This window comes from Oncorhynchus mykiss, chromosome 17, assembly GCF_057628025.1.
Source record: "Oncorhynchus mykiss isolate SJ-2025 chromosome 17, ASM5762802v1, whole genome shotgun sequence".
In the NCBI taxonomy this organism is placed as follows: Eukaryota; Metazoa; Chordata; class Actinopteri; order Salmoniformes; family Salmonidae; genus Oncorhynchus; species Oncorhynchus mykiss.
The window spans coordinates 67,597,826-67,616,937 of record NC_143038.1 but is presented as its reverse complement, the minus strand read 5'-3'; the positions used below and the strand labels follow the sequence as shown (position 1 = coordinate 67,616,937).

General features: G+C 42.4%; 1 protein-coding gene across 1 annotated transcript; it reads right to left on the bottom strand.

Annotated features, from left to right (window-relative positions):
* Positions 1 to 15,283: 15,283 nt before the first annotated feature.
* Positions 15,284 to 18,896, bottom strand: LOC110494751 (uncharacterized). The gene is made up of 2 exons (XM_021570082.3): positions 18,587 to 18,896; positions 15,284 to 18,338 (listed from the first exon to the last, which is right to left on the bottom strand). The coding sequence occupies exons 1-2, from the start codon at positions 18,759 to 18,761 to the stop codon at positions 17,392 to 17,394; spliced, it is 1,122 nt and encodes a 373-aa protein (XP_021425757.3). The 5' UTR covers positions 18,762 to 18,896; the 3' UTR covers positions 15,284 to 17,391.
* Between the last annotated feature and the right edge of the window lie 216 nt (positions 18,897 to 19,112).

Sequence of the window (19,112 nt, the reverse complement as noted above, 5' to 3'; positions counted from 1 at the left end):
TACACACTGGTTGGTAATACACAAGCACTGGTTGGTATTACACACTGGTTGGTAATACACACTGGTTGGTATTACACACTGGTTGGTAATACACACTGGTTGGTATTACACACTGGTTGGTATTACACACTGGTTGGTAATACACACTGGTTGGTATTACACACTGGTTGGTAATACACACTGGTTGGTATTACACACTGGTTGGTATTACACACTGGTTGGTATTACACACTGGTTGGTAATACACACTGGTTGGTATTACACACTGGTTGGTAATACACACTGGTTGGTATTACACACTGGTTGGTATTACACACTGGTTGGTATTACACACTGGTTGGTATTACACACTGGTTGGTAATACACACTGGTTGGTATTACACACTGGTTGGTAATACACAAGCACTGGTTGGTATTACACACTGGTTGGTAATACACACTGGTTGGTATTACACACTGGTTGGTATTACACACTGGTTGGTAATACACACTGGTTGGTAATACACACTGGTTGGTATTACACACTGGTTGGTAATACACACTGGTTGGTAATACACAAGCACTGGTTGGTAATACACACTGGTTGGTATTACACACTGGTTGGTAATACACACTGGCTGGTATTACACACTGGTTGGTAATACACACTGGTTGGTAATACACACTGGTTGGTAATACACACTGGTTGGTATTACACACTGGTTGGTAATACACACTGGTTGGTAATACACACATGTTGGTATTACACACTGGTTGGTAATACACACTGGTTGGTAATACACACTGGTTGGTAATACACACTGGTTGGTATTACACACTGGTTGGTAATACACACTGGTTGGTAATACACACTGGTTGGTATTACACACTGGTTGGTAATACACACTGGTTGGTATTACACACTGGTTGGTAATACACACTGGTTGGTATTACACAAGCACTGGTTGCATATACTGTACTGTACAGAGAGGGAGAGGAGAAGGGGAAACACGGAAGGCTGCGATTTAAAGATTGTTCGAGCAAGAAAGTGATTACCTACAGCAGAGACTTACAATGAGTATACGAAACATTAACAACACCTGCTCTTTCCATGACATAGACTGACCAGGTGAATCCAGGTGAAAGCTATGATCGCTTATTGATGTCACTTGTTAAATTCACTTCAATAAGTTTTATGCCTTGAGACAATTGAGACATGGATTGTGTATGTGTGCCATTCAGAGGGTGAATGGGCAAGACAAAATATTTAAGTGTCTTTGAACAGGGTATGGTAGTAGGTGCCAGACGCACTGGTTTGTGTCAAGAACTGCAACGCGGTTGGGTTTTTCTTACACTGAACAGTTTCCTGTGTATCAAGATAGTCCACTACCCAAAGGACATCCAGGTAACTTCACACAACTGTGGGAGGCATTGGAGTCAACATGGGCCAGCATCCCTGTGGAAGGCTTTCAACACCTTGTAGAGTCCATTTATTATTTAACTAGGCAAGTCAGTTAAGAACAAATTCTTATTTACAATGACGGCCTAGGAACAGTGGGTTAACTGCCTGTTCAGGGCAGGTCAGAACGACAGATTTGTACCTTGTCAGCTCGGGGATTTGAACTTGCAGCCTTTCGGTTATTAGACCAATGCTCGGCTAACCACTAGGCTACCCTGCCGCCCCAATTGAGGCTGTTCTGAGGGAAAATTTACTTTATTTACTTTTTTAAATTTACTTATAATTTACTTTATTTGGGTTGTTAGAAGATTGAGTTTCTTAAGATTGTCGTTCTCCACACGATGAGGCTCAGGAGGCAAACAAAAAGCAGTCATCTTTGGTCAAATTCACAATGAATTCATTGTTATTTATTACACAATGTTAGAGACAAATTATGAAGCAAATGTTACAATGTATTTTCAGCTCAACAAACCTGAGATACTTCAGTGACACCACAGAACTTCAGATGCTTGTTTAGATGCTTGTCCCTCTCTTTTCAGATATATAGCCTTCCTAATATCACCATATATAGCCCTCATAATGTCACCACAACTGGGATTTATAAACCATTCCCAGTGGGAACATTATGCATTCCATCTCAGCCAGACACAAATATTATTCAAGGGCTTTTTTTTAGGACACCATATTACATTACAGCCTTAATATCTGAGCTTTACCGATCTACTGAAGAGCAACACACACCTTGTGACAATTCATCATGAAAAAAAGTTCTGGGCTTTGAAAAGTTACTGTTTGAAAAGTTAGGCTTTGAATTGTGAAAGTACTGTATAACTCAAATCCAAAGACCCACAGCAAGAAACCACACATGATTGATGATGATGATGATGATGATGATGGGTGACAAAGCACACTGTAGAAAAGGGCTCTCAAATAACACCATTATGTAAAGTCACTGCCAATCATAACAAAATGAGTTTTTACACTATAGCCGTCTACAGCAAAGTACTTTCAATAAACAACTGGTAATGATGAACATACATGACAGGCCGTGTAGTATTTAGATTGGATGGACAAGCCAGTACCTTCCCACTGTCAGAATACTATGATGATCAGCAGTAACTCATGCTATCTATCTACAGCCAGGATTTCTCCCAAATGACACCCTATGGGCCCTGGTCAGAAGTAGTGGACTGTATAGTGAATGCCATTTGGAACGCAGTCTCCTTCTTGGTGTTGGTTAACACATCACATCAATGACTTACACGACAAAACAGGAACTAACCCCAGTGGTGGAAAAGTACCCAATTGTTTAACTTGAGTTAAGATAAAGATATCTCATTAGAAAAGGACTCAAAAGTCACCCAGTAAAATACTACTTGAGTGAAAGTGAAGAATATTTCAAACCAAATACTTTTAAAGTATCTAAAGTAAAAGTATAAATCATTTCAAATTCCTTATATTAGGCAAACCAGACGGTACAATTTTCTTGTTTTTTATTTTAGTGACGAATAGCCAGGGGAATACTCCAACACTCCAACAATCCAACACTCCAACACTCCAACATTCCAACACTCCAACACTACAACATTCCAACATTCCAACACTCCAACATTCCAACAATCCAACACTCCAACACTCCAACACTCCAACACTCCAACATTCCAACATTCCAACACTCCAACACTCCAACACTCCAACACTCCAACAATCCAACACTCCAACACTCCAACACTCCAACATTCCAACAATCCAACACTCCAACACTCCAACATTCCAACACTCCAACATTCCAACACTCCAACATTCCAACACTCCAACACTCCAACACTCCAACACTCCAACATTCCAACACTCCAACATTCCAACACTCCAACATTCCAACACTCCAACAATCCAACACTCCAACACTCCAACACTCCAACACTCCAACAATCCAACACTCCAACACTCCAACACTCCAGCATTCCAACACTCCAACACTCCAACACACCAACAATCCAACACTCCAACACTCCAACACTCCAACACTCCAACAATCCAACAATCCAACACTCCAACACTCCAACAATCCAACACTCCAACACTCCAACAATCCAACACTCCAACACTCCAACACTCCAACACTCCAACAATCCAACAATCCAACACTCCAACACTCCAACACTCCAACACTCCAACAATCCAACACTCCAACACTCCAACAATCCAACACTCCAACACTCCAACACTCCAACAATCCAACAATCCAACACTCCAACACTCCAACAATCCAACAGTCCAACACTCAAACATTCTTTACAAACAAAGCATTTGTGTTCAGTGAGTCTGACAGATCAGAGGCAGTAGGGATGACCAGGGATGTTCTCTTGATAAGATTTTCTGTCCTGCTAAGCATTGAAAATGTAACAAGTACTTTTGGGAGTCAGGGAAAATGTATGGAGTAAAAAGTACATAACTTCACTACATTCCGAAAGAAAATAAAAGTAAAAGTTGCCAAAAATATAAATAGTAGAGAGGGAGGGGGGATAAACCCATGAAGAAAGAGAGGGAGGGGGGATAAACCCATGGAGAAAGAGAGGGAGGGGGGATAAACCCATGGAGAAAGAGAGGGAGGGGGATAAACCCATGGAGAAAGAGAGGGAGGGGGATAAACCCATGGAGAAAGAGAGGGAGGGGGGATAAACCCATGGAGAAAGAGAGGGAGGGGGGATAAACCCATGGAGAAAGAGGGGGAGGGGGGATAAACCCATAGAGAAAGAGAGGGAGGGGGGATAAACCCATGGAGAAAGAGAGGGAGGGGGGATAAACCCATGGAGAAAGAGAGGTAGAAGGGGATAAACCCATGGAGAAAGAGAGGGAGGGGGGATAAACCCATGGAGAAAGAGGGGGAGGGGGGATAAACCCATAGAGAAAGAGAGGGAGGGGGGATAAACCCATAGAGAAAGAGAGGGAGGGGGGATAAACCCATAGAGAAAGAGAGGTAGAGGGGGATAAACCCATGGAGAAAGAGAGGGAGGGGGGATAAACCCATAGAGAAAGAGGGGGAGGGGGGATAAACCCATAGAGAAAGAGAGGGAGGGGGGATAAACCCATGGAGAAAGAGAGGTACTGGGGGATAAACCCATGGAGAAAGAGAGGGAGGGGGGATAAACCCATAGAGAAAGAGAGGGAGGGGGATAAACCCATGGAGAAAGAGAGGGAGGGGGATAAACCCATGGAGAAAGAGAGGGAGGGGGGATAAACCCATGGAGAAAGAGAGGGAGGGGGGATAAACCCATGGAGAAAGAGAGGGAGGGGGGATAAACCCATGGAGAAAGAGAGGGAGGGGGATAAACCCATGGAGAAAGAGAGGGAGGGGGGATAAACCCATGGAGAAAGAGAGTGAGGGGGGATAAACCCATAGAGAAAGAGAGGGAGGGGGATAAACCCATGGAGAAAGAGAGGGAGGGGGATAAACCCATGGAGAAAGAGAGGGAGGGGAGATAAACCCATGGAGAAAGAGAGGGAGGGGGGATAAACCCATGGAGAAAGAGAGGGAGGGGGGATAAACCCATGGAGAAAGAGAGGGAGGGGGGATAAACCCATAGAGAAAGAGAGGGACGGGGGATAAACCCATGGAGAAAGAGAGGGAGGGGGGATAAACCCATGGAGAAAGAGAGGGAGGGGGGATAAACCCATGGAGAAAGAGAGGGAGGGGGGATAAACCCATCGAGAAAGAGAGGGACAGGGGATAAACCCATGGAGAAAGAGGGGGAGGGGGGATAAACCCATGGAGAAAGAGAGGGACAGGGGATAAACCCATGGAGAAAGAGAGGGAGGGGGGATAAACCCATGGAGAAAGAGAGGGAGGGGGGATAAACCCATGGAGAAAGAGAGGTAGAGGGCGATAAACCCATGGAGAAAGAGGGGGACAGGGGATAAACCCATGGAGAAAGAGGGGGAGGGGGGATAAACCCATGGAGAAAGAGGGGGAGGGGGGATAAACCCATGGAGAAAGAGAGGGACAGGGGATAAACCCATGGAGAAAGAGGGGGGGGGGATAAACCCATGGAGAAAGAGAGGGACAGGGATAAACCCATGGAGAAAGAGGGGGAGGGGGGATAAACCCATGGAGAAAGAGAGGGACAGGGGATAAACCCATGGAGAAAGAGAGGGAGGGGGGATAAACCCATGGAGAAAGAGGGGGAGGGGGGATAAACCCATGGAGAAAGAGGGGGAGGGGGGATAAACCCATGGAGAAAGAGAGGGACAGGGGATAAACCCATGGAGAAAGAGAGGGAGGGGGGATAAACCCATGGAGAAAGAGAGGGAGGGGGGATAAACCCATGGAGAAAGAGAGGTACTGGGGGATAAACCCATGGAGAAAGAGAGGGAGGGGGGATAAACCCATGGAGAAAGAGAGGTACTGGGGGATAAACCCATGGAGAAAGAGAGGGAGTGGGGATAAACCCATGGAGAAAGAGAGGTACTGGGGGATAAACCCCATAGAGAAAGAGGGGTACTGGGGGATAAATCAATCAGTGTGTTGGCTCCCCACGGGCGCTGGTGTGTGGAGAAATAACACACATCGTGACAGAGTGACAGAGTCAGACAGAGTCGGCAGATCTGATGTGACTGGCCACCATGTTGAGTAATGAGAAATAGAGATGCAGTGGGTTTTAACCATGGAGGCTCACACACTGCGGGTTTTGGATGGACAGCCATCTCTCTGGCTTTGGTTCTCCTCTCTCTTTCCGTCTGAACTCACACGCTGAGGCCGGAGGGTCGATCGATGAGGAAAAGGGTTGGACAGGAACTGTGGGGTATGTCTGAGGTATGAGGTGTGTGTGTGTGTGTGTGTGTGTGTGTGTGTGTGTGTGTGTGTGTGTGTGTGTGTGTGTGTGTGTGTGTGTGTGTGTGTGTGTGTGTGTGTGCGTGCGTGCGTGCGTGCGTGCGTGTGTGTGTACATGACAGAAGGCAGAAAAACAGAACAAATAACAAAGAGAGAAAGGAAGAGAGCTTTACCACCTCAGGAGAGTTCATATCTCCTTTACCACGTCTGGAGAGTTCATATCTCCTTTACCACCAGAGAACCTGGATAATGAGGGTGAATGAGTCAATGTTTTCACCTGCCACAGACAGGATTTACCACAGACAGGGTTTACGACAGACAGGGTTTACCACAGACAGGGTTTACCACAGACAGGGTTTACCACAGACAGGGTTTACCACAGACAGGGTTTACCAGAGACAGAGTTTACCACAGACAGGGTTTACCACAGAATACTGTGGCCACATAACACTTGACAGTAAAACCTAGCACTGTCTCATCGTCTACATCCAACCAGGATGGGGGTCAATTCCAATCCAATTCATTCATTCAATCCAATTCCAATTCCTTTGAAAAGCATTGTAGAGTATTGGAATGTCTGTGTATTTCCTGAATTGGATGCAACATTGTAGAGTATTGGAATGTCTGTGTATTTCCTGAATTGGATGCAACATTGTAGAGTATTGGAATGTCTGTGTATTTCCTGAATTGGATGCAACATTGTAGAGTATTGGAATGTCTGTGTATTTCCTGAATTGGACGCAACATTGTAGAGTATTGGAATGTCTGTGTATTTCCTGAATTGGATGCAACATTGTAGAGTATTGGAATGTCTGTGTATTTCCTGAATTGGATGCAACATTGTAGAGTATTGGAATGTCTGTGTATTTCCTGAATTGGATGCAACATTGTAGAGTATTGGAATGTCTGTGTATTTCCTGAATTGGATGCAACATTGTAGAGTATTGAATCAAATCAAATCAAATCAAATTTATTTTATATAGCCCTTCGTACATCAGCTGATATCTCAAAGTGCTGTACAGAAACCCAGCCTAAAACCCCAAACAGCAAGCAATGCAGGTGAAGAAGCATTGGAATGTCTGTGTATTTCCTGAATTGGATGCAACATTGTAGAGTATTGGAATGTCTGTGTATTTCCTGAATTGGATGCAACATTGTAGAGTATTGGAATGTCTGTGTATTTCCTGAATTGGATGCAACATTGTAGAGTATTGGAATGTCTGTGTATTTCCTGAATTGGATGCAACATTGTAGAGTATTGGAATGTCTGTGTATTTCCTGAATTGGATGCAACATTGTAGAGTATTGGAATGTCTGTGTATTTCCTGAATTGGACGCAACATTGTAGAGTATTGGAATGTCTGTGTATTTCCTGAATTGGACGCAACATTGTAGAGTATTGGAATGTCTGTGTATTTCCTGAATTGGACGCAACATTGTAGAGTATTGGAATGTCTGTGTATTTCCTGAATTGGATGCAACATTGTAGAGTATTGGAATGTCTGTGTATTTCCTGAATTGGATGCAACATTGTAGAGTATTGGAATGTCTGTGTATTTCCTGAATTTGATGCAACATTGTAGAGTATTGGAATGTCTGTGTATTTCCTGAATTGGATGCAACATTGTAGAGTATTGGAATGTCTGTGTATTTCCTGAATTGGATGCAACATTGTAGAGTATTGGAATGTCTGTGTATTTCCTGAATTGGATGCAACATTGTAGAGTATTGGAATGTCTGTGTATTTCCTGAATTGGATGCAACATTGTAGAGTATTGGAATGTCTGTGTATTTCCTGAATTGGATGCAACATTGTAGAGTATTGGAATGTCTGTGTATTTCCTGAATTGGATGCAACATTGTAGAGTATTGGAATGTCTGTGTATTTCCTGAATTGGACGCAACATTGTAGAGTATTGGAATGTCTGTGTATTTCCTGAATTGGACGCAACATTGTAGAGTATTGGAATGTCTGTGTATTTCCTGAATTGGATGCAACATTGTAGAGTATTGGAATGTCTGTGTATTTCCTGAATTGGATGCAACATTGTAGAGTATTGGAATGTCTGTGTATTTCCTGAATTGGATGCAACATTGTAGAGTATTGGAATGTCTGTGTATTTCCTGAATTGGATGCAACATTGTAGAGTATTGGAATGTCTGTGTATTTCCTGAATTGGATGCAACATTGTAGAGTATTGGAATGTCTGTGTATTTCCTGAATTGGATGCAACATTGTAGAGTATTGGAATGTCTGTGTATTTCCTGAATTGGATGCAACATTGTAGAGTATTAGAATGTCTGTGTATTTCCTGAATTGGATGCAACATTGTAGAGTATTGGAATGTCTGTGTATTTCCTGAATTGGATGCAACATTGTAGAGTATTGGAATGTCTGTGTATTTCCTGAATTGGATGCAACATTGTAGAGTATTGGAATGTCTGTGTATTTCCTGAATTGGACGCAACATTGTAGAGTATTGGAATGTCTGTGTATTTCCTGAATTGGACGCAACATTGTAGAGTATTGGAATGTCTGTGTATTTCCTGAATTGGACGCAACATTGTAGAGTATTGGAATGTCTGTGTATTTCCTGAATTGGACGCAACATTGCTAAAATCCCCACATCATAACAGGAGCACAATGTCCTGTTTCCCGTTTGGTATTCTGTTTGCTTCTTGTTGTTCTGAAAAATCAATCAACCTTACATCCAGCAGTGTTTTATCCACATTACACTTCACATAGCAGTAAACACGTATCACTGGCTCTTATCTTCTATTGAGGTGAAATATTATACTAAGAACAAAGAACAGAAGCCTCACTACATTAAACAGGTGTACTGTACATGGTATTGTGTCCATTCAATTAGCAGATGATTTTCTATCTGGATTGAGTATACTAACAGACAATAACATGTGTGTGCTGCTCCATGCAGCTCGGTGCACCTCAGTAAGTCAAACTGCAGTGGGCTTTGAGCTGCTGCTGTGGGGGCTGGCGGCAAAGGTCAGAAAGACCAAGACAGACAGACACAATGAGTACTCAATAACCATTACTCGGTTCTCTATGTTCTCTCTGCTCTCTCTGTTCTCTATGTTCTCTCTGCTCTCTCTGTTCTCTATGTTCTCTCTGCTCTCTCTGTTCTCTATGTTCTCTATGTTCTCTATGTTCTCTCTGCTCTCTATGTTCTCTATGTTCTCTATGTTCTCTCTGCTCTCTCTGCTCTCTCTGTTCTCTATGTTCTCTCTGCTCTCTCTATTCTCTATGTTCTCTCTGTTCTCTATGTTCTCTCTGTTCTCTCTGCTCTCTCTGTTCTCTATGTTCTCTATGTTCTCTCTGCTCTCTCTGTTCTCTCTGCTCTCTCTGTTCTCTATGTTCTCTATGTTCTCTCTGCTCTCTCTGCTCTCTCTGCTCTCTCTGCTCTCTCTGTTCTTTATGTTCTCTCTGTTCTCTCTGCTCTCTCTGTTCTCTCTGCTCTCTCTGTTCTCTATGTTCTCTATGTTCTCTCTGCTCTCTCTGTTCTCTCTGCTCTCTCTGTTCTCTATGTTCTCTCTGCTCTCTCTGCTCTATCTGCTCTCTCTGCTCTCTCTGTTCTCTATGTTCTCTATGTTCTCTCTGCTCTCTCTGCTCTCTCTGCTCTCTCTGTTCTTTATGTTCTCTCTGTTCTCTCTGCTCTCTCTGTTCTCTCTGCTCTCTCTGTTCTCTATGTTCTCTCTGTTCTCTCTGCTCTCTCTGTTCTCTATGTTCTCTATCAAATTTAAAATCAAATCAAATGTATTTATATAGCCCTTCGTACATCAGCTGATATCTCAAAGTGCTGTACAGAAACCCAGCCTAAAACCCCAAACAGCAAGCAATGCAGGTAGTAGCATGTAGAAGCATGGTGGCTAGGAAAAACTCGCTAGAAAGGCCAGAACCTAGGAATAAACCTAGAGAGGAACCAGGCTATGTGGGGTGGCTCTATGTTCTCTCTGCTCTCCATGTTCTCTATGTTCTCTCTGCTCTCTCTGCTCTCTATGTTCTCTCTGATCTCTATTTTCTCTCCATGCTCTCCATGTTCTCTATGTTCTCTCTGTTCTCTATGTTCTCTGTGTTCTCTCTGCTCTCTATTTTCTCTCCTTGCGCTCTATGTTCTCATTGTTTTCTCTGCTCTCTATGGTCTCTCTGCTCTCAATGTTCTCTGTGTTCTCTGTGTTCTCTATGTTCTCTGTTTTCTCTGTTTTCTCTCTGCTTTCTATTTTCCCTCCTTGCTCTCTATGTTCTCATTGTTATCTCTGCTCTCTATGTTCTCTCTGCTCTCTATGTTCTCTATGTTCTCTCTGTTCTCTGGTGGTAAAGGAGATATGAACTCTCCAGGGGCTGTTAAGCTCTCTTCCTTTCTCTCTTTCTTATTTATTATATTTTCTGCATTCTGTCATGTACACACACACACACACACACACACACACACACACACACACACACACACACACACACACACACACACACACACACACACACACACACACACACACACACACACACACACACACACACACACACACACACACAATTTAAAGGCAATGCCAGATACTAATTGAGTGTATTTAAACTTCTGACCCACTGGGAATGTGATGAAAGAAATAAAATATGAAATAAATCATTCTCTCTACTATTATTCTGACATTCTTAAAATAAAGTGGTGATCCTAACTGACCTAAGACAGGGAATTTTTACTAGGATTAAATGTCAGGAATTGTAAAAAAAAAAAACTGAGTTTAAATGTATTTGGCTAAGGTGTATGTAAACTTCTGACTTCAACTGTACTTGAAATTATTTCTAATACAATTGGAATCCATGTCATGTCTGCTCCCAACCTACACAGCTGCAGCTGACCACATAGTACCATCAGATTTATACCTAACTCCAATTGAAGGGCTATAAACTGACTGTTACAAAATGTTTCAGTTTGTTCTGGATGGAATCTGGAGGGTGGAACTAAAAAGACATCTGTAAGTACAGTATTTTCATTTGGGTTCAGGTTCCTTCAAAGCTATTGGAAGGCAGGATAACATCATGTCATTTTTCTTGCACAACCTTCTCCTTTCTAACCTCCTCCTTCCTATCCTCCCTCACCTCCTCCTCCTTCCTTTCCTCCCTCACCTCTTCCTCCTTCCTTTCCTCCCTCGCCTCTTCCTCCTTCCTATCCTCACTCACCTCCTCCTCCTTCCTATCCTCCCTCACCTCATCCTCCTTCCTTTCCTCCCTTACCTATTCCTCCTTCCTTTCCTCCCTCGCCTCTTCCTCCTTCCTATCCTCACTCACCTCCTCCTCCTTCCTATCCTCCCTCACCTCCTCCTTCCTTTCCTCCCTCACCTCTTCCTCCTTCCTATCCTCCCCCACCTCCTCCTTCCTTTCCTCCCTCACCTCTTCCTCCTTCCTATCGTCCTTCACCTCCTCTTTCTATCCTCCCCCACCTCCTCCTTCCTATCGTCCTTCACCTCCTCTTCCTATTCTCCCTCATCTCCTCATCTCCTCCTTCCTAACCTCCCTCACCTCCTACTTCCTATCCTCCCTCATCTCCTCCTTCCTATCCTCCCTCATCTCCTACTTCCTATCCTCCCTCAACTTCTCATTCCCATCATCCCTCACCTCCTTACTCCTATCCTCCCTCATTTCATCCTTCCTATCCTCCCTCACCTCCTCCTTCCTATCCTCCCTCATCTCCTCCTTCCTATCCTCCCTCACCTCCTACTTCCTATCCTCCCTCATCTCCTCCTTCCTATCCTCCCTCAACTCCTCCTTCCCATCCTCCCTCACTTCCTCTTACCCTTCCTCCCTCATCTCCTCCTTCCCATCCTCCCTCACCTCCTCCTTCCTATCCTCCCTCATCTCCTCCCCATCCTCCATCACTTCCTCTTTCCCATCCTCCCTCATCTCCTCCTTCCCATCCTCCATCACTTCCTCTTTCCCATCCTCCCTCATCTCCTCCTTCCCATCCTCCCTCACCTCCTCCTTCCTATCCTCCCTCATCTCCTCCTTCCCATCCTCCATCACTTCCTCTTTCCCATCCTCCCTCATCTCCTCCTTCCCATCCTCCCTCATCTCCTCCTTCCCATCCTCCCTCACCTCCTCCTTCCCATCCTCCCTCATCTCCTCCTTCCCATCCTCCCTCACCTCCTCCTTCCCATCATCCCTCACCTCCTACTTCCCATCCTCCCTCACCTCCTCTTTCCTATCCTCCCTCATCTCCTCCTTCCCATCCTGTGAATTGAAGGAACGTTGGCTGGTGCACAGTGCACTGTTCAGATGCTGGAATTATTTTGGATGAACGAGTGAATCTAACCTAGTTTTTGAAGGGATTTGTTTGACAATCAGATGAAAACATCATGACTGGTTGTGCTCATGGCACATTAAAAGGTAACACATTTTACAGATTTACATGTCAGTCTGAGGGGGGCCCCATGCACAGACTGGCCTGTGCATGGGGCCTCCAAATCACTAAGTCCGCCCCTGCCCCCACCTCTTCTCCACAAGGTCACTGATTAGTCAATAACTCAGTGACATTTAAGCCTTCCACCAGACTCAATTATTTCACCATTATCAAAGCAGTTTGCTAAACCTGGAACAAGTCAGCTAGTGAAAGGGTACGTTTTCCTACTGAAATACAGTGACTGCATTCCAACACAAGCCTCATTCATGTAAAATGAACATTCTAATGGTAGAATAGCCATATACACTGATTGTACAAAATATTAGGAACACCTGCTCTTTCCATGACATAGATTGAAAGCTGTGATCCCGTATCGATGTCACCAGTTAAATCCACTTCAGTCAGTGTAGATGAAGGAGAGGGGACAGGTTAAAGAAGGATTTTTAAGCCTTGAGACATGGATTGTGTATGTGTGCCATTCAGTATGTGCACTAGGCGCACTGGTTTAAGTGTGTCAAGAACTGCAACGGTGCTGGGTTTTTCACGCTCAACAGTTTCCAATGTGTATCAAGAATGGTCCACCAGCCAAAGGACATCCAGCCAACTGTGGGAAGCATTGGAGTCAACATTGGCCAGCATCCCTGTGAAACGCTTTCAATATCTTGTAGAGTCCATGGCTAGATGAATTGAGACTGTTGTACACTTATGTATCTAATGCCTAGGGGTCCTGTTACACTGAATACAATACTCTTAATAAACATATTAAACACATTTCAAATGTTTTATGTATGAAAGTCTGGGACTGAAACAGATTACTTACTTAGTCTTTTTCATTCTGGGTGGGACAAGAGACTGCAACAATCTTCTGCCATTTGAGTCTGTCTTGTGCCCTGTCCCATGAGAGACCCATATATGATTTAGTTATTATTTGTAACAATGACAGACAGCTCAAAATCAAATCAACTAGGCTGAACTCAGGAGGAAGGTCTGTGCTTTCCATTACAGTGGTGATGAGGCTATCAACTAACATAGCGTAGCATGAATACTCCCCCTCATTTGACGCTGCTGTCTGCACAGCGGCAGTTATCGTTCTGATTAGCTCTATCGAGGGGAGGGGGTGTAATGGCTCAGCTTTATGATGGCATAATGATAAATAATAACACTGGTGAATAGGGTGATGATTGTCTAGTTGGGACCCTTGAAATCAACTTGAAGTAGTACACTTATTTATTGCACAAAGAAACTGATGAACTAAAACACTGCCTTATTCAACTATTCAACTATCATATATCCACAGCTGGCAATTTAACAATTCAAGAAAGTGCTGAAAGTGTTTGAAATATCTGGAATCGAGGCTAGATTCGGGATTATCTTCTGGAAATAATATAAGTTTGGGTTACTATACAGATCTAAGAATTGTTTTACTGTATGGATTTGAAAGACTTTAGTAGCCCAACGTCTGCTTCCCATCCTAAACTATGATGACGTCATCTGTCAAAACACAAAACAAGACCTTACTTTGCCAATTAGATGTAATTCATAACCACCTTTGCAGATGAATTCTTGGATGCTGTTATAAGACATCATTGCCCACGGTATGAATCACTAAATGGGCAGAAGACGACTGCATTGGTACCAATTTATTTTGAAATGAATCAACTTACATTTCCCAGTATTTATTAAGGAACACCACACTTTATAAGACTTTAAAGAAGTCTTTAAGAAAGCCATTTTTCAAATGTTAAGAACAAACTGTTTGTGTTTTTAACTAATAGAAACATCAAAATGTGGAGATATTTGTAAATATGGCTACCAGCTCTCACAGTCTCACGTCAGAATTAATGTTCATCCATGTTTCTCAATCGTCAAATTTTCAAAGTTGTTCCCAATGTCACATTTCAAAGTGTTTAATATTAAGTTAAGGCATTAACTCCAAATTCATAAGGTTAGGCATTAACGCCGAATGGTTAAGGTTTGGGATAGGCTTAAAACAGAAATATCAAAAATAACTTTCTATTGCTGGATTTGAACTTGCAACCTTTGGAATCATGGAATCAGAGGCAGGTGCTTACCAAAACCGTTCCAAATCCGAAACCTACTTGAAGGTAACAGCGCTCACTGTTGCCCCTAGTGGTCGGATTCCACATAATCTCCCGACATCCTCAGATGTGGATAGATGTCAAATACTGACTGGCCTAGCTAAGTATGTATTTATATATGTATTATAAGTACTTAGATTAATTAGATGTATTAGTAGTGTTAGCGGTAGTTTTTAATTGGTCGTTTTTATTGTACAACTAGTTGTACAAAAATGTTTTATGCAGTTAATGTACGTTTTTATTATTACTATAATTATTGAATTATTAGATAGTAGTTGCCTTGTTATTATCGTTACTATGTATTGTCTGTTTAGTATTTTTCATTTGGACTTGAAAAGGAGAAATAATTCAAGTGTACCATCTAGTGTTCAAACATAGTATTACAACAACATTGGTGAGGACAGATTGTCTAACAGACCCATTGATCACTCTAGCTTGTTGACCTGATATGACCATTTGTTTTATTCAGAAACAGACATTCAGAAATAAACATTCCAACACATACTTAATCAATATGACAGAGTTCGTTTATTTGCAGGGAGACCAAACAGCTCCAACTGGAATCATCACGAGGAAATCAAAGGGGATAACACCAAAATGTAACATTATATTTCTCTCAAACATAGTTAGTGTCACCTAACACATAGCATGTTATTTATCAGCTCATTTAAATCAATGCAGATATACAGTGCCTCAGTAATGGGTGCGAAACACATCACACATTCTATAACAATCTAGTCTTACAATTAAAGTACCTTCAGAATGTGTTCACAAACCTTTTACTTCTGACACATTTTGTTGTGCTACAGCCTGAATTTAAAATGGATTCAATTGAGATTGTATCACTGAACTACACACAATACCCCATAATGTCAAAGTGTAATTTTGCTTATGTCATTTTATTTTTATTTTTTTATTAGTAAAAAGTTAAATGCTGAAATGTCTCAAATTTATGGCAAGCCTAAAAAGGTTCAGGAGTAAGAATGTGCTTAACAAATCACATAATAAGTTGCATGGACTCATTCCGTGTTCAATAATAGCTGTTAACATGATTTTGGAATGACTACCCTGTCTCTGTACCCCACAGATACAATTATCTGTAAAGTCCCTCAATCAAATAGTGAATTTCAAGGACAAAGGGAGGTTTTTCAATGCCTCACAAAGAAGGTAGATGGGTAAAAAATAAAAAAGCAGACGTTGAATATCCCTTTGAACATAGCAAAGTTATTAATTACACTTTGGTGGTGTATCAATACACCCAGTCATTACAAAGATGCAGGTGTCCTTTCCTAACTCAGTTGCCGGAGAGGAAGGAAACTGCTCAGAGATTTCACCATGAAGCCAATGGTGACTTTGAAACAGTTAGTTTAATGGCTGTAATAGGAGAAAACAGAGGATGGATCAACAAGTTACTCCATTATACTAACCTAAATGACAGAATAAAAATATTCCTGTTTGCAACAAGGCACTTAAGTAATACTGCAAAACATTTGGCAAAGAAATTAACTTTTTGTCCTGAAAACAAAGCATTATGTTTGGGGTAAATCCAACACAACACATCGCGGAGTACCACGCTTCATATTTTCTGGCTGCATCATGTTATGGGTATGCTTGTCATCAGCAAAGGAAATTTGGGGGATAAAAAGAAACAGAAAACAGCTATAAGCACAGGCCAAATCCTTTTCAACAGACACTGGGAGACAAATTGACCTTTCAGCAGGACAATAACATATAACACAAGGCCAGATCTACACTGGAGTTGCTTACAAATACCAAATTGAATGTTCCTGAGTGGCCTAGTTACAGTTCTGACTTGAACCGGTTTGAAAATCTATGGCAAGACTTGGAAATGGCTGTCTAGTAATGATAAACAATCAATTTGACAGAGCTTGAATAATTTTTTTAATGATAAAATGGACAAATACTGTACAATCCAGGTGTGCAAACTCTGAGAGACTTACCCAGAAAAACTCACAGCTGTAATCACCACCAAAGGTTCTTCTGTAAAGTATTGACTCAGGGGTGTGAACACTTGTGTAAAAGAGATATTTCTGTATTTCATTTTCAATACATTTCAAAAATATATTTTCACTTTGTCATTATGGGCTATTGTGTGTACATGGGTGAGATTATTATTATTTTTTAAATCCATTTTGAATTCAGGCTGTAACACCAAAATGTGGAATTAGTCAAGGTGTATGAACACTTTGAGGTACTGTTACTGTAGAATTAGTAGCACTGAAAATAAATGTCTTTATCTCTTTCTCTTCCCAATCGCTGGGCATTTTGAGAACAGAATGCTCTATCTAACCTCGTAATTACCATTTTGAATTCAGGCTGTGACAACAAAATGTGGAATTAGTCATGGGGTGTGAATACTTTGAGGTACTGTTACTGTAGAATTAGTAGCACTGAAAATAAGAAATGTATTTATTTATTTCTCTTCCCAAATGCTGGGCACTTTGAGAACAGTAGGCTCTGTCTATCTAGCCTCGTAATTACCAGACTGATTCTGTGGTAGCGAACCATTCATGTAAGCTTGTGAGATCAGTCGGTTTCCGAGGTTACTGTTTATCCACTCATGGGCTCTTTCCACTCCAAGTTATTATTATTCTACCTCTCTTGGATGTGAGTTCTGAGGTGTCTCTTGATCTGGCTGGACTGACTGAATCCTTTGCCACAGACAGGACAGGAGTAGGGTTTCTCCCCTGTGTGTACTCTCAGGTGAGCCTTCAGGTGGGCTGACTGGTTGAAGCGTTTACCACACACGTAGCAGCGGTAAGGTCTCTCTCCTGTGTGAATCCGCTGGTGTTCCCTAAACTTCCCTGAGTAGCTGAAGCTCTTGCCACACACACCACAGTGAAAGGGCTTTTCCTTAGTGTGAGAACGCTGGTGGACCTTGAGGTAACTGGTAGAGGTGAATGACTTCCAACAGACTGTGCACATGATTTGCCTGTGACTAGTGTCACCACTGTGTGGTACTGTGTGGGATGGCATGTGTGCCTCCAGTTGGGATAGCTCACAGAACACGGCTCCACACTGAGTACATGAGTGTGTGTCTGTATCCTCCTCTGGTCTCCTTTCTAGATCTCTCAGAACAATAGGAACACTTTCTGTGTTCTCAGTGTTCTGACTTTGTGTTCTAGAAGAGACTGGACTTACTTCAGAGACGGGCTGAGACTGAGGCGAGTTACTGGTTGGTTCTGATAGTGATACTCCATAGCCATCAGGTTCTGTTTTGATCTGTCCAGTTGTGTTGGTCAGTAGAGACTCCCTCACTCTGTTCTCCACAGTTTTGGTTCGGGGAAGATGTGAAGGCTGAGGTCGGTCCTCATCATTTTTCACACAGGGAAGAGTAGATATGGAGTCTTCTTTGGTATCAGACTCCGGTACTTGAAGCTGCTCTTCCTCCTGACTGGTCCCGAGTTCACCCTGTTCCTCTTTAATCTGTGTGGTCTCAAGGTCCTCCTGACCAAGACTGGGCCTCCACTCCTGCTCACAGTGCTGTTGTTCAGGGGGAGTTCGCGGCTCTGAGACCCAAGAGAGAATGGGCTGAGGGGCTGGGGGAAAGAAGACAAGTTAAAATTGAGATCAATGAAAGTAATGACAGTTGTTGACTCTTGATTGACAAGACCACCACTGCGTTAGCTAAGTGTAGTTTGTTCTGGGAATGGCATAGGCAGCTATGTATCTATCTCTGCCCTACAAAGTCAAATTCTGTAGAATACAATGTAACACGTTTCTAACTATGTAGATAACTCGTGCAGATGAGAAGAAAGTACAGTCGTTTAGCTAGCTTGCTACATACCCGGCGGTAGGACCGGTGTGATCAAGTGTCGTTTAAGGTATTGGTTCTCTCGCTTTGTCCGGGATATTTCTTCCTGGTACTCGGAGATTGTGTCTGCGACAACTCTTAGTATTTCCTCAGCAGCTTGCATGAGACGCTCAGTCAGATACACATTCAGATATTGTAATTTAGTCATCGTTGGACGATTTAAAGCTGGCAAAAGATCTTCCCGAAATCCACGTAGAATTTGTTGTCAAACATGAACGCTGTACTGCACGGAAGTGATGTCAGCGCGCTAGGCACATGTGGGCGGGTTCACCATAGAAATGTCCTGAACATAGAATGGATCTTTAATCTATATCGATTTCTAGATCTTCAAACAAACGAAAAATATTTTATGCAGCACACTACATCACCTTAATTTGCAATGCCATTGATATACAATGATCTAATATTAGTCTTATATATGCCGGTACATTATACAGCAGGTAATAAATCAAACAGTTACTGTAAATCAAGGCATTCATTTTTATTTTATACCAGAAGT